Source organism: Misgurnus anguillicaudatus, chromosome 20 (genome assembly GCF_027580225.2).
Source record: "Misgurnus anguillicaudatus chromosome 20, ASM2758022v2, whole genome shotgun sequence".
NCBI lineage: Eukaryota > Metazoa > Chordata > Actinopteri > Cypriniformes > Cobitidae > Misgurnus > Misgurnus anguillicaudatus.
Genome location: NC_073356.2, coordinates 38,252,501 through 38,265,580, shown reverse-complemented (window position 1 = coordinate 38,265,580; position 13,080 = coordinate 38,252,501). Strand labels below are relative to the sequence as shown.

The following is a 13,080-nucleotide window of genomic DNA, read 5'->3' as shown; positions in this document are numbered from 1 at the left end:
TTATAATTTTTTGATTTGTTCTTATTTTATTTTCCTTATTTCCCTTTTTTGCTGATCCAAATTATTCGATCCATGATTAAAAAAAAACATTTAACCACTACTATAATGTAAAAGTATGTCATTTGAGAGAAGGCATTGAGGTACACTAAAGGGCGATTTATAGTCGTGCATAGGTCCTACGGCGTAGCTACGGCGTAGGCTATCCGTAGCCTGTGCGTAGCTCTGCGTAGCCTGACGCGCACCTCACAAAATTTCTAACAGCGCGTCGGCTCTACGCGGACCGTAAGCGCTGTGATTGGTCCACCAGAACCCCTCCCGTCAGGTAAAAAAACTGCGTCATAGGTATTTCCGTTTGAGACGGTGAAAACAAAGATGAGCCAAGTTGAGGAGTGATTTAACTCAAACTGAAACATAAGTCGCTGTTTATTTACTTCCATCATTGCTGGTCTTCTCAAATTATACACAACAAGTTGCTATTTCTTCTTCGTTTGTGGGTTTACTTGCTTAGCTTCTTCTTCTGTGATGACTTCTGCTGCTACTGTGGTTACACGCGTGATTACTGCCAACCAGCGGTTTCGCGTGTGTTTGCACGTCGACGCGGACTGCGACGCACAAGTATAAATGAAAACCGACGCGGAACCCACGCCGTCGATGCTACGCCGTAGGACCTACGCACGACTATAAATCACCCTTTAGTTTAAAATTTCTAGCCTCGCCACTGCATGACACCTATCACATTACATTACATACAGTATCTCTCACAAAACAGCATCTCTAAAAGGGGACATTTCATGACTTTTTAAGTGTCAAATAAATCTTTGGTGTCCCCAGAGTACATATGTGAAGTTTTAGCTCAAAATATCATTTAGATAATTTATTATATCATGTTCAAATTTAAACTTTGTAGGTTTGAGCAAAAATGTGCCGTTTTTGTGTGTGCCCTTTAAATGCAAATGAGCTGAACTCTGCACTAAATAGCATTGCCATGGTTGGATGGTGCAGATAAGGGGGCGGTATTATTATAATAAGATCCCCTTCTGACATCACAAGGGGAGACAAATTTCAAAGACCTATTTTTTCACATGCTTGCAGAGAATGGTTTACCAAAACTTAGTTACTGGGTTGATGTTTTTCACATTTTCTAGGTTGATCGAAGCACCGGGGACTCAATTATAGCACTTAAACATGGAAAAAGTCAGGTGTTCATGATATCTCTCCTTTAACCCAATTCCTACACCATCACCTCAAATCTACATTTACATCACCTCTATCTAGAATAGTCATTTAAAACACAATATACCAAAGATCTGTTAAATGCTGTATTCTGATTGGCTGAGAAATGTTCCGCGGGCATGCATTATTTTTCGATAACCGCACACCTAACTTTTCAAATGTCTTAAAAATAGGCAACAGAGCAATGTTTGTGGTAACCGTGGTATAAGTGGAATAATTGACTCCTGTCCTTTGAATTATTTGAAAATAATGCACACCTGAGTGGTAAAGGCATTACCACCTTGGGTGTGCATTATTTTCTAATAATTCAATGGCCTGTCGTCAATTATTCCTTACATAATACACAGAAAAAAATACTGTTCTAAATAAATATTTCCTCAATTATTCTCTGACAGACTTCCAGTCGAATTAAGATTAAAGATGTTTGTGAGATGTATTATTGTTTGAGATGTTCTCCTGATATCACATGATCAGGAAACAAAACTCGAAAACAAAAGTCCCTGTCTACATGAAGAGAACAGGAAATAACGAATAGGAAAACCACTGGCCTTTGTTGATGTGCCAACACAAACATCTCAAGACAGATACCTACTATTATTTAAAAGTGAATGAACATGTTCATACTGGGTAAACGGGTCATACCAGTATATGCTGATTACACAAGAGACTTTGTTTACTCAAGGAAATAAACATGATGGTCTTTTCTGTGTATGCTTACTGTATATGATGTTTTGAGCTCAGATGTGTGTATGAAGAGGAGAGCGCGGCACAAACTGACGCTTTTTGGCTTTGGTTCTATCATTCAAAAAATACTTAAAGTAACAATCAACACACACATCTCTGCTACAAATGAACACTTAAAGTGTGTTTGTGTGATCTACCGTTATCGTACAATGATATCGAAAGTGTCAGGAGTACAAACGTACTGACATATGTCAGGTTCATTATAACAAACAGAGAGTTTTGTTGTAACACCTGCTTTAGTTTAAACACAAATAATTCAATCAAATTCTGTCTATATACTAAAGGTGGATATTGTTTATATATGTGCCTAAAATGGATAGATATCCACACATTCATCTGTCCATCATCCTTCATCTAACCATCATTGTGTTATGCAGCAATGCATAGAAATAGATTTAACACAATAAATCATAATAGTTGTATATAATTGTATATAATAATAATTGTATACCTGATGCTTCATTGTAACACTGTGTGACAACTAACCCCGCTGTGTTAGTTGTTTATTATATAAGGTTTACTCAGAAACAAAAAAAACATAAGATAGCCGTGTTACAATTAACCCTTCGTTAGTTTCTGCCCTGCTAACCCTTACTGTATATAAGTTGAATATGTACTGTAGCTTTAGCAAAAATGACTAATAAGCAGATTTTTTATTGAACACATGTGTCTGTTCAGAATAAGCACACAGGTTTTAATCTAACATTTGGTTATAAAATAAAAAGCTCTTCTGGTTAACCACACCTGTAGTTGTTTGCATGATAAAAAGTGCATCGTTCTTTAGGTCATAAAGAGTTGTGATGCTGTTTGCATAATTTATAATACTGTACTGCTGGAAAGATCCTGAAGCAAACACCCTAAAGCTTTTTAATGATCCGTTTTATCACACATGCATAAACACGCTGGCACACAGTTGAGAGATAAGTGCTCTTCTGTCATCCAGGCCTTCAGCAGTAGGTCACACCATAAAAAACCATTAACATTTCTGTAAAGATCCTCAGCTCTCCAGCTGCTCGCTGGGTAACTAATCCTCTTATTTATCATCATTCAGAGGTTAACAGCACCAGCCAATAAAAGGCCTCGAATAAATCAGGTTGTGTCATTAATATTTCATGATGAACATTTAACAGTGCAGGTGCTTTACCTATCTGTAGCAGCACAGGTGTGACGAGCGCCGTCTCCATGGCGTAGCAGAACTCTCGTCCAAACATGACAGCGCCGTGCATGATCCACTGTCGCAGCGGGATGCGATCAATAGATCCCTCGCTGACCGACTCGTCCTGACCTTCAACATCCCGCCCCCGAGCTCCTCCACCTCCTCCATTAGCTCCGCCTCCACTGTGTTTCTCCGCAGATTCCACCGCAACGGCCTGCAGCTGCACGGCATCCGCATCGGTGTTTTGCGGGGCCATCGGCGACGTCAACATGCACTCACACCCGACTCCACGGAGGCACGAACAAACGCAGAAAAACAAAAAACTACGAATAAAGCCAACGTCAGGCTCTTAAGATGCTCCGCCGTGAATCAGACTCCAGATGACGCAGTGAAAACTCCACAACGCACCATATGATGAAGGACGCACCATATGATGAAGGTGTGTCAGGTGATTTCAGTTGTGATGTATATGACTTTATCATGTGTGTGTGTATGTTAATGTGTGTGTGTGTGTGTGTGTGTGTGTGTGTGTGTAAGTGTGAGTGTAAATGTGAGTGTGTGTGGTGTGTGTGTTTACTGTCTACTGGAAATTGTAAAAATCCATATCAATTGCCATTCAGTTAATACCAGTTTCATGATTCGTATAGAGGCGGTGGTGTAGAGGGTGGAGGACGGGCTGAGGGGTGCAGGGCAGGAGAAACCAGCTGAAACGCCCCGGAGAATCCCCATGGAGTGACTGATCAATCTGAAAGAGAGAGAGAAATTGATTACAAAAATGTATGTAAACGCACTTTATAGTGTTGGGCAGTAACTAAGTACTAGTAAACATATTACTGTAATAATATCACTTTCCCTGGTAACTAGTAGTTTTACTAATTACTAAAAAATGTAACAATATTAGCAGGGTTGGGGAGTAACAGATTACATGTAACGGGATTACGTAATTAGTAACGGATTACAATCAGATTACAGTTACATTCTGTAAAAAATGTGAATACTTTCAGGATTACAAAAGTTTACACTGATATTCAAGCACTGCTTGACTGTACAGTAATGTGACCAGATTTTTCAAATAAAAACCAGGGACATGTCCGAGTTCAATTGGTAAAATATCACTGAAATCTTATTTGTTATGACCGACTAAAAAAAAACAAAAAAAAACAAGGACAAAACCTTTTTTGAATGTTTTTGTCTTTTTATTGTTATTGGGTAACTAATTCAATTCATTTCTTTAAATCACTTTTTTTCCTTTTTACAATGCACCGATATGACATTAAGTCATTTAAGTGTCATTAAAGTTACTTCAGCTGATTTCATAACATTGTAATATATATATATATATATATATATGACCTTGAAGGAATCCAAAAGTAATCCGAATACATTACTTTTATATTTTGGTGCTTGGATTAAGTTACTGAATGCTTTTTTATAAAGTAATTTGTAACTGTAACGGAATACATTAAAAAATTAACCCTACCAAGTTTGGATGGTAACTGAACATTAGTTACCATCCAAAACATTTTCTAGTTACTATTTACATAGTCACTAGTTATTTTGTCAAAGTTAGCTCTTTTTCGTTCTGCCAACATGTTTGGTTGGTTCCTGCTTGAGCCCTGTTGCTGATGTTACAAATTTATTAAACTTAGTTGTTTAAAAAATAGTTTGAGCCAGTAATTTATCTTTCTTTTTATTGATTCACAGACTGCAAAAATTATGCAATTAAATTATAGTGCAAACCTGCAGGATTTCACATCCACTAGAAATATAACTGCTACATGAGCAAAAAAGTGCAGTTTTTGGGCGGTGTCCTTTTAAATGCAAATGAGCTGACCTCTGCACTAAATGGCAGTGCCGTGGTTGGATAGTGCAGAATAAGGGGCAGTATTATTATAATAAGATCCCCTTTTGACATCATAAGGGGAGTCAAATTTCAATAATTTTTTCACATGCTTGCAGAGAATGGTTTACCAAAACTAAGTTACTGGATTTTACATTTTCTAGGTTGCCAAAAGCACTGGGGACCCAATTATAGCACTTATATATGGATTTTTTTTATGATATGTCCCCTTTAACATAAGCATAAGTGCATTTGCATATACAGTCTTTCTCTGATGATGTTTAAAAAACTGATAACGTTTAAGGTCTTGTAAGTAGCGAAAGCAAAATCTGATCGGCACAGGTATATTTCTGCCCATTACCCCATTTTGCAGAACATATATACGCCTTATCTGGCTTTCTCACAGTTTTGTTTATGTGCGCATGTCCACATGATCTCACAAAGTTCCGTGGGATAGTCACAGAATTTTGTGCTCATTTTTCCGTGGCATTCTCACGGATCTCCGCATTTTTCTGTGGCCCTGCTACGGACTGTCTTTTTCCGTGGCATTCTCACGGATTGGTTACTCAACTGCTTTCTCCTATTTTCAAACCATTTTCGCTTCGGTTTAGGGTTAGATTTGGTATTTGCGTTAGTATGTTACTTTAACTATTGGTTTATACTATTTTTTCTGATATATTTTTTATATTTTCTAAACTTTAAACAATTGTCGCCTGGCGTTGGGGTTAGAGTTGGGTTTGGGTAGAGATGTCATTTCATGTAAATCTAACCCTAAACCGAAGCGAAAATGGTAAGAAAATAGGACAAAACAGTTGAGTAACCAATACGTGAGAATGCCACGGAAAAAGACAGTCCGTAGCAGGGCCACGGAAAAATGCGGAGATCCGTGAGAATGCCAGGGAAAATGAGCACAAAATTATGTGACTATGCCACGGAAATTCGTGAGATCAGGTTGGCATGTCTCTATGTGTAAAAGATAAAGCAATGTGAAGCAACACATAAAAGTCTGCTCTTAACTTTTGCACTTGACAGAGAAACTGATAAATTAAAAACTAGTGCAGACATGAGAAGAAATACAACATACACAAGCTTTTAACAGACTTCCCACAGGCTTTTTGAATGACTAAACATACAATAACCTGTAATCTGACAAATGTCCACATACCCGGTAAACAAGTTTTCTGTGTAGCTGGTTTATTGATTTGCATGTAAGCGCATGAAAACTTCTATTACCTCAGAGAAACGCAGGTGACTTCTATAATAAGCTGATTTTTGAGTGATTTTGTGCAAGTAAATTTACCCGCTGTGATACTCGGGGTCAGGGGTGTAAAATATCAAGAGCCTCAAAATCATGACCCAACATTAAACCCAAATCTGGTTAAAATCACACCACACATTAATGCATTTCCACCCAATATTTCTGTGGATTTATTTGAAGGTTAAAACCATTGCATATTCTGGATTGTGTTGTCCTGAAGCATTTAAATTCAATACATCCTTCAATAGAAACAAACAGCAGATTTAACATCTTTGAAGGGATCAGAACGAAGCGTTCAGAACGTCAGGTTTCAGTAAAGTCCAAACAATCAGACAGTGGCACAATCTTAACCTCTTTATGACTGAAATATGACATAAATCGGTCTGTTTTTTAAAACCCAACACAATGGATTTTGCTTGAGGCTTAAACCAGTAAACAAGGTCAATATTGTGTTTGAGCAGACCAGAGTCGAATTATTCAACACTGCTGTATGGAGTTCAAGAGTCTGAAATAATGCCAAAAGCACAAGAAACAAGCAAGTCTACAACAAAACAAACAAACACACAATTAAACTGAACAACAATTCATGGTTTTCTTTCTAAAGCAGATCCTTCAGGACTCAGTGTCCTCTGAAGAGAGGGGTTTTTGAAGCCCAAAGTGGGCAGAGCAGGCCGTCACCATCTTGGCAGTGCGGCAATGAGCATCACTCCTAGATAACCAAAAATGGACAAAGAGGTGGAATGTGGGCGGAGCTGAGAGACCTGTTTGCTGAAACCACACCCATTTAGTTCAATGTAACTACAACAGCGGCAATCCACCTGACACTCAAGTGGCCATGCTCTTAATTATGCAGAAATTTAAGGGTTAATATAATGATATATAATTCACCCCCTCACAGTTGTCATGCTATATAGACCAAAAACACTTTTTGTACGAGGCTGTAAACATTATTCCTGCTTTAAATTTGGCATTTTAACATGGGATTGACTCCGTTTTGGAGTTTAAGGCACTTCTGTGTTGAATTCACGAGAGACCGGATTGGTTCTAAGCCAAAGAGACGACCGAATATCAGATGTCTAAACTTGACACGTGTCATGTCTCCCATCAAATCATCTCTTCACTCTGATGAGCTGTTTTATAGATTACATCACCCGCTTTAAAATCTCATGTTGATAGATGTTAAGGTCAAACTGACACCAGATAAACACTTTACAGAACGGATGGATATTAAACAAAAGCACAAAGGCAAAAGTGTTGCACTAAATCCAGGATAACAATAGTGTCTTTTTACAATCAACATGATTTAGTCTGGCTATGAGTAACCCACTTCTAGCCAAAATATAACTTAGAGATATCTGATATTACATCATGCATGCAAGCAAAGTCAACAGTGATTACAATCTGTTTGTTTTTATTTATTTATTTTTGGGCAAGAGTTAGACATATATTAAATCTTTACTGACAGCCCAAATGTTCATTTTTTGCCTTGACATCTGGGCTGTGTTTGGACAACTATTTATTGTCTTCTAAACACAAAACTGTTTGCTGGATATGACACAAGAGTGCATGCAATCATTATCACATTCAACACTAAAATTAAGTTTATGTGCGATTATATCCCTCTTGGACAAACAGTTCTTTAAATAAGATGGTATTATAGGTTGTCATTTCAGACACAATATAGTCACATTTTGAAATGTAACACATTATATTATGCACAGTTTTAATTTTGTTTAATAATTAAGTTTTACGAAAGATTTGATTAAATTTGATACAGAATAACAAACAGCTATACAATGGGCCTCAAAGGAATTTCATGAGAGAAATAAAAGTGCAGAAAAATTGGAGACGTGTCAAAAACCAAGCACAGTTTCTCTTCTGCACAGTTACCAGCTCTTAAAAAGTTAACCAAACAATCTACAATGACTTCAGCTTCGTGTAACTACCTAAACCAGCTGGGACCAGTTCACCTGACCAGACTCAAACAACTGAAAAAATACTGCTAAATAGACTAGAGTGGTTTGGTGGTTTTAGCAAGCTGGTTTGAGTTGTACTTTCTCTTTGGACCGGATCTGTCATTATGAAGGTAATGTAAGCTCTTTAGACTCCATCATTTACAGTCAGAGCACATTGAGAGAAAGAGAGACAGAAAGATTAAGAAACAATATCTGTGTCTCTCAGAAGCCATCGTTTCCTCATACTAACACTGAAAGCTTTACACCATTAGCAAAGCCATTAAATAGTCATATAAACCTGTGATGTCATGAATCAAGCAACATCAGAAATATCTTTGTTAGAAGAAGAAGAAAGCGCTCGATAGTTTCGACTACTTCCCTTCAGAGGATTTGACAAATGCACCCTCAGTACCAAAACAACACAACCCATCATGTGAGAAGATACCCGTGACCTGGTGTGGTCCAGCTGCAGTGCTGTGTGGTAAACATTATCATCAGTTCATCACGCAGAGAAATAAACTACAGGACCTTCTGAAATCCTACAGCAGAAGACAATGTAACCATCTCAGAGGAAAACATGATGTGAAAAACAATAATGTGATGTGCCATCTCCAAAGGCAGCTACCTTCTAAGAAAGCATCCTAACCATTGTGATTTATCTGGACTCTTCTAAAAACAAGCACAAACTTTAACAGAATGACAAAACACTATCTAAAAAAACCCCAGAAATTTTTACAGCTATTCAACCCTTGACCAAATTTATTTTAGTATTGGGTTCTCTGAAAAAAAGTTAATGAAGCTCACTTGTTTTGGGGCAAAACTCTCTTTAGACAATCAGGGTCCTTGTTCACAAAAGAGTTCTCCTAAATTGCAAAGCTGCTGAGAGCAACTATTACTAAGGAATTGGTAGATTCCTAAGAAAAAAGGCGGGGAGGACCTCATTGCTATGTATGATGTCATCAAGATTACTAACTATGGCCACAGTGATTGGCTGACAGGCGATGAACCTCAAAGGTATATTGTAGAAGTAGTACCGTACTTTCCGGACTATAAGTCGCTCCGGAGTATAAGCCGCATCATTCAAAAATGCGTCATTTAGAACAGTGGTTCTCAAACTGGGGTCCGGGGCCCCCAGGGGGGCCGCAAGATGGTGTCAGGGGGGCCCCAGTTTTATGACATTTTATAAAATACATTCATTTTTCATGAATTCTGTGTAATTAAACCTAAAAAAAAAATAAGGCTACTAGCCAACAGCACTACTTTGTATAACTTAATATGTTTTGTTTAATTAAATGTTACATTTTAGAACAGTTAGAAATTTTCTTTGGGGGGCCGCGAAGGAATGCACCGTACACAAGGGGGGCCACACACGAAAAAAGTTTGAGAACCACTGATTTAGAAGAAATAACATATATAAGTCACAGTGGACTATACGTTGTGTTTATTTAAAAAATTATTTGACATCCATTGAATTACATAAATAGACTATAAGCTTATAGGCGGCTTATAGACTGAAAAATATGGTATCATAATGCCAAACGATTTTAAAATAAAAATGTTGTCGACTCATTTTTAAATACAAATTGTAAAAAGTAGGCTAATTATTAACAATAAAACAAGTATTTGAAAAGTTTGGTTTCAAAACGCAATAAATCCAATTTGACTAATTTCAGTAAAAACATGTTTTCTATACCAAGAATGTGACAAGATGAAAACCACTATTTTCTGTTAGAAAAAATTCTAGTCCTTATTTGATTTTCAAAGATTTATTATAGAAACGGATTATTTGTTTAAGTTTTTTTTCAAAATATTATAAATCTATTGAATCAGTATATAAATGTGCATTCATCTTTGTCATGTTATATTCATTTAGTTGACTAGTGCTATACACTGATTAAACATTAATGGCATTACTGAAAACACTTACTTTGTCATTTTGAGAACACTGTCATTGCTGCTGTCATCCTTGGAATGTTGTCGCTGAACTTTTTTGACAGCAATCAGCTGTGAAATGTTTTGGTCCTGCCTGATTTTCGTTGACTTCGTGTAAAATGAAGAATTTACTTTTTAATACTGACCAGATAAAATACAGATTTTGGCAGTAACTTTTTTTTTAAATCATGCGTTTTGGAACCAAACTCTTCATGTGTTAATCAAATTTTTAGCCTCTTATGTGTCTACATTGTAAAGAACTCAAAGTTTCTTCAGACTTTAAAGATTCTTTATAGAACCTTACAGCCAAAAATGATTCATTTATGTCATTGTGTAGCACCTTTATTTTTAAGAGTGTAATAGCAAACTTTTAATGAACATACTAAAATAATCATAGATGATAGTAAGACATGCAAACAAGAGAAAACCAAACTTGATACAAGAAGAGCTGTTACTTCTTGCATACCGCAACAGCCATTAAAAGTATTGTTTGTGATTTGGTCTTAGTGACTTAGGAGTCCTCTTGACTACTCCTAACTTTTCACACATTAAGGAGTTAGTTTTTGCGCCAATTGTAAGACTCCTACATTTTTGCTCTGGCAAACCCATTATTTTTAAGAGTTTCTCCTAAATCTGCAAGTTAGGAGCTACGTTTAGCCTTAAGATGCTTTGTGAATACAGGCCCTGACCTCCAAACTGTAGTCTGAATGTCACAGATCGACACAGCTGATACATTCACTTGTGTTGAAAAAGGTAAACATCTATCTGATTTCACATGAGGGACATCAACGTGAGAAGTGATGAGATACTTCTTAAAGTTCAAGGTAGTTTATTTTTGAAGCTGTACTGACTGATGCCTCAGCTTCTTTATCCGTTTATTTCAAATGACCTTCTGCAGACTGAGGGCCCTATTATACACCCGGCGCAATTATCATTTTCATGTTTAGTGGCATGTTGTTTAAATAGCAAATGCATTTGCGCCCAATTTTGCGCCCATGGGCATTCTGGTCTGAAAAGGAGGTTCAGGCACATTGTTGGCGCGTTGCTATTTTGAGGCAACTAAAATATACTACGCCATTGACCAACTAAAACCTGGTCTAAAGGCTAAAGTCAGTGGTGCAATATTGTTTTTGTTATTTAATGAGGGCATTAGTATGCACCTATAAACGGGACGACAATGTGCGTTTGCTTATCACAAACATGGATGCACAGCAGCACACAAACACAAACTTTTAAATATGAAAAATTTAAAGATTAAAATGTAAAAGATTATTATTGAGTCTCTTAATAAATGAGGACCGAAAATCAGACATTAGAAGGCGTAAAAAGCTGCTTCACCTGTAGCCTGGTGAGTAATTCAATGTTTTGCTTTAAACAAATGCAAATATTTAATATATTTTTAAATGTTTTAAATGCTAACTCATTGATTTATTGTATATGATGACTTTGTACCTATCCATACATTTACAGCAATTAAAAGCAAATTTTACTTCCATGACTTTTAAAAGGTTTTAATACAAAAAAATAGAAAATAACAATTTCAATACAAATAAAAACAATGCATTTTTAACATCATTCTTAAACTGGTGGTCTTCTACCTCCGCTAAGTTTTTCAGGGGTCATATTGTACACCTGTAGCAAAAGTTCATAATTGAAGTTATGCAATTTCCTGCTGTATATAATGTGCTGACTGGGTACATATAAAATATCACTGATTAAAACGGTGTACAACTGTAAATGATTAACTGCTGTCAGTTTTTTTATTACTCGTTTAAGGGAACCTATTATGCCCATTTAAAAAAATGTAATATAAGTCGCAGGTGTGCCTAGAAAGTGTCTATGAAGTTTCATCTCAAAATACCCCACCGATCATTTATTATTGCATGTCCAAAATGACCCTATTTGGGTAGGAGAAAAAAGCGCAGTTTTTATGTCTGTACCTTTAAATGCAAATGAGCTACAGCTCCTCATTCCCTTACCTAGACAGTGAGCACTTTTAGTTAAAAACAGATCTGATTCCTGTGAATACAGTCTGGGACAATAATACATTTAGCTGCATTAGCGCTACAGCTTGCTAACAAACACATATGAGTAAAATGAACCAGTCAGTCAGTGACTGTGGGTGGGGCTTTATCAATGTGACATCACATTAACAAGGGAATCAAAACAGCATGTCTAGACTGCTTTGGTTTAATAGTAGTTAAAGATGGAGCCGGTGAATTTTTTTCATTGTAGGGTGGTTGTGTTCACACACTGCCAACACATATTTAAGTCCAAACACTTTGTAAAAGTGGATTTAGCATAATATGGGACCAGTATATCAGCACTCATACTTTCTGAAAATGGTATCGGTGCATCTCTATTTGGCATTTTGTCACTTGGCTAATACACATAGAGAAACTCTGTACTGCTGACCTAAATGACACGAGTCCAGCTGACTGCTGTAGAGGTATCAGATTTAAATCTGTATGTGCCGGGGTAAAAACACCTCCCTCACAGTGTCCTACATCTATTCAGTGATCCTCAGGGAACCAAATCAGCTTCACTGCAGAGATCCGGGAGAGTTTTTGAGTTCAGTTAACAAACCTCACGAGGCACACATGGAGATCAGAATCAGTTTCAATTCAGATGTTGTGATTCATCTAGAGGTGATCTAAACATCACATACATGAGACACATCATTCCCAACATAGCAGTAAGACAATAAATCATTATATCTTGATGACAGGTTTTCAATTATGAGCATGCAGTGCGTAACTAAGGTCAGATGTATTGAAAATAGAAACTGAACCGTTGAGTATTTATCCTCATGAGTACCACATCAGCTTTGAGTAAATCAGCTTTGAGTCGGCCAGGACATTGTGTTTAGATACGGAGAACAAACTGGATTTTGAACATGAGCCAAGGGGAGATTTGATTTAGCAAACAACACTTTATAACAGAAACAGCTACAATGAACATC

The 13,080-nt window shown here is 36.9% G+C and overlaps 1 protein-coding gene across 2 annotated transcripts in view; it reads right to left on the bottom strand.

Annotated features, from left to right (window-relative positions):
- slc45a4a (solute carrier family 45 member 4a) overlaps positions 1–13,080 on the bottom strand; it is a 42,662-nt gene that overhangs the window by 18,395 nt on the left and 11,187 nt on the right. For both annotated transcript variants that reach the window (XM_055220946.2, XM_055220947.2), the window contains one exon: positions 3,122–3,878. In XM_055220946.2, coding sequence (XP_055076921.1) covers positions 3,122–3,404 — 283 coding nt within the window. In that variant the 5' untranslated portion in view covers positions 3,405–3,878. The remainder of the gene's footprint in view (positions 1–3,121; positions 3,879–13,080) is intronic.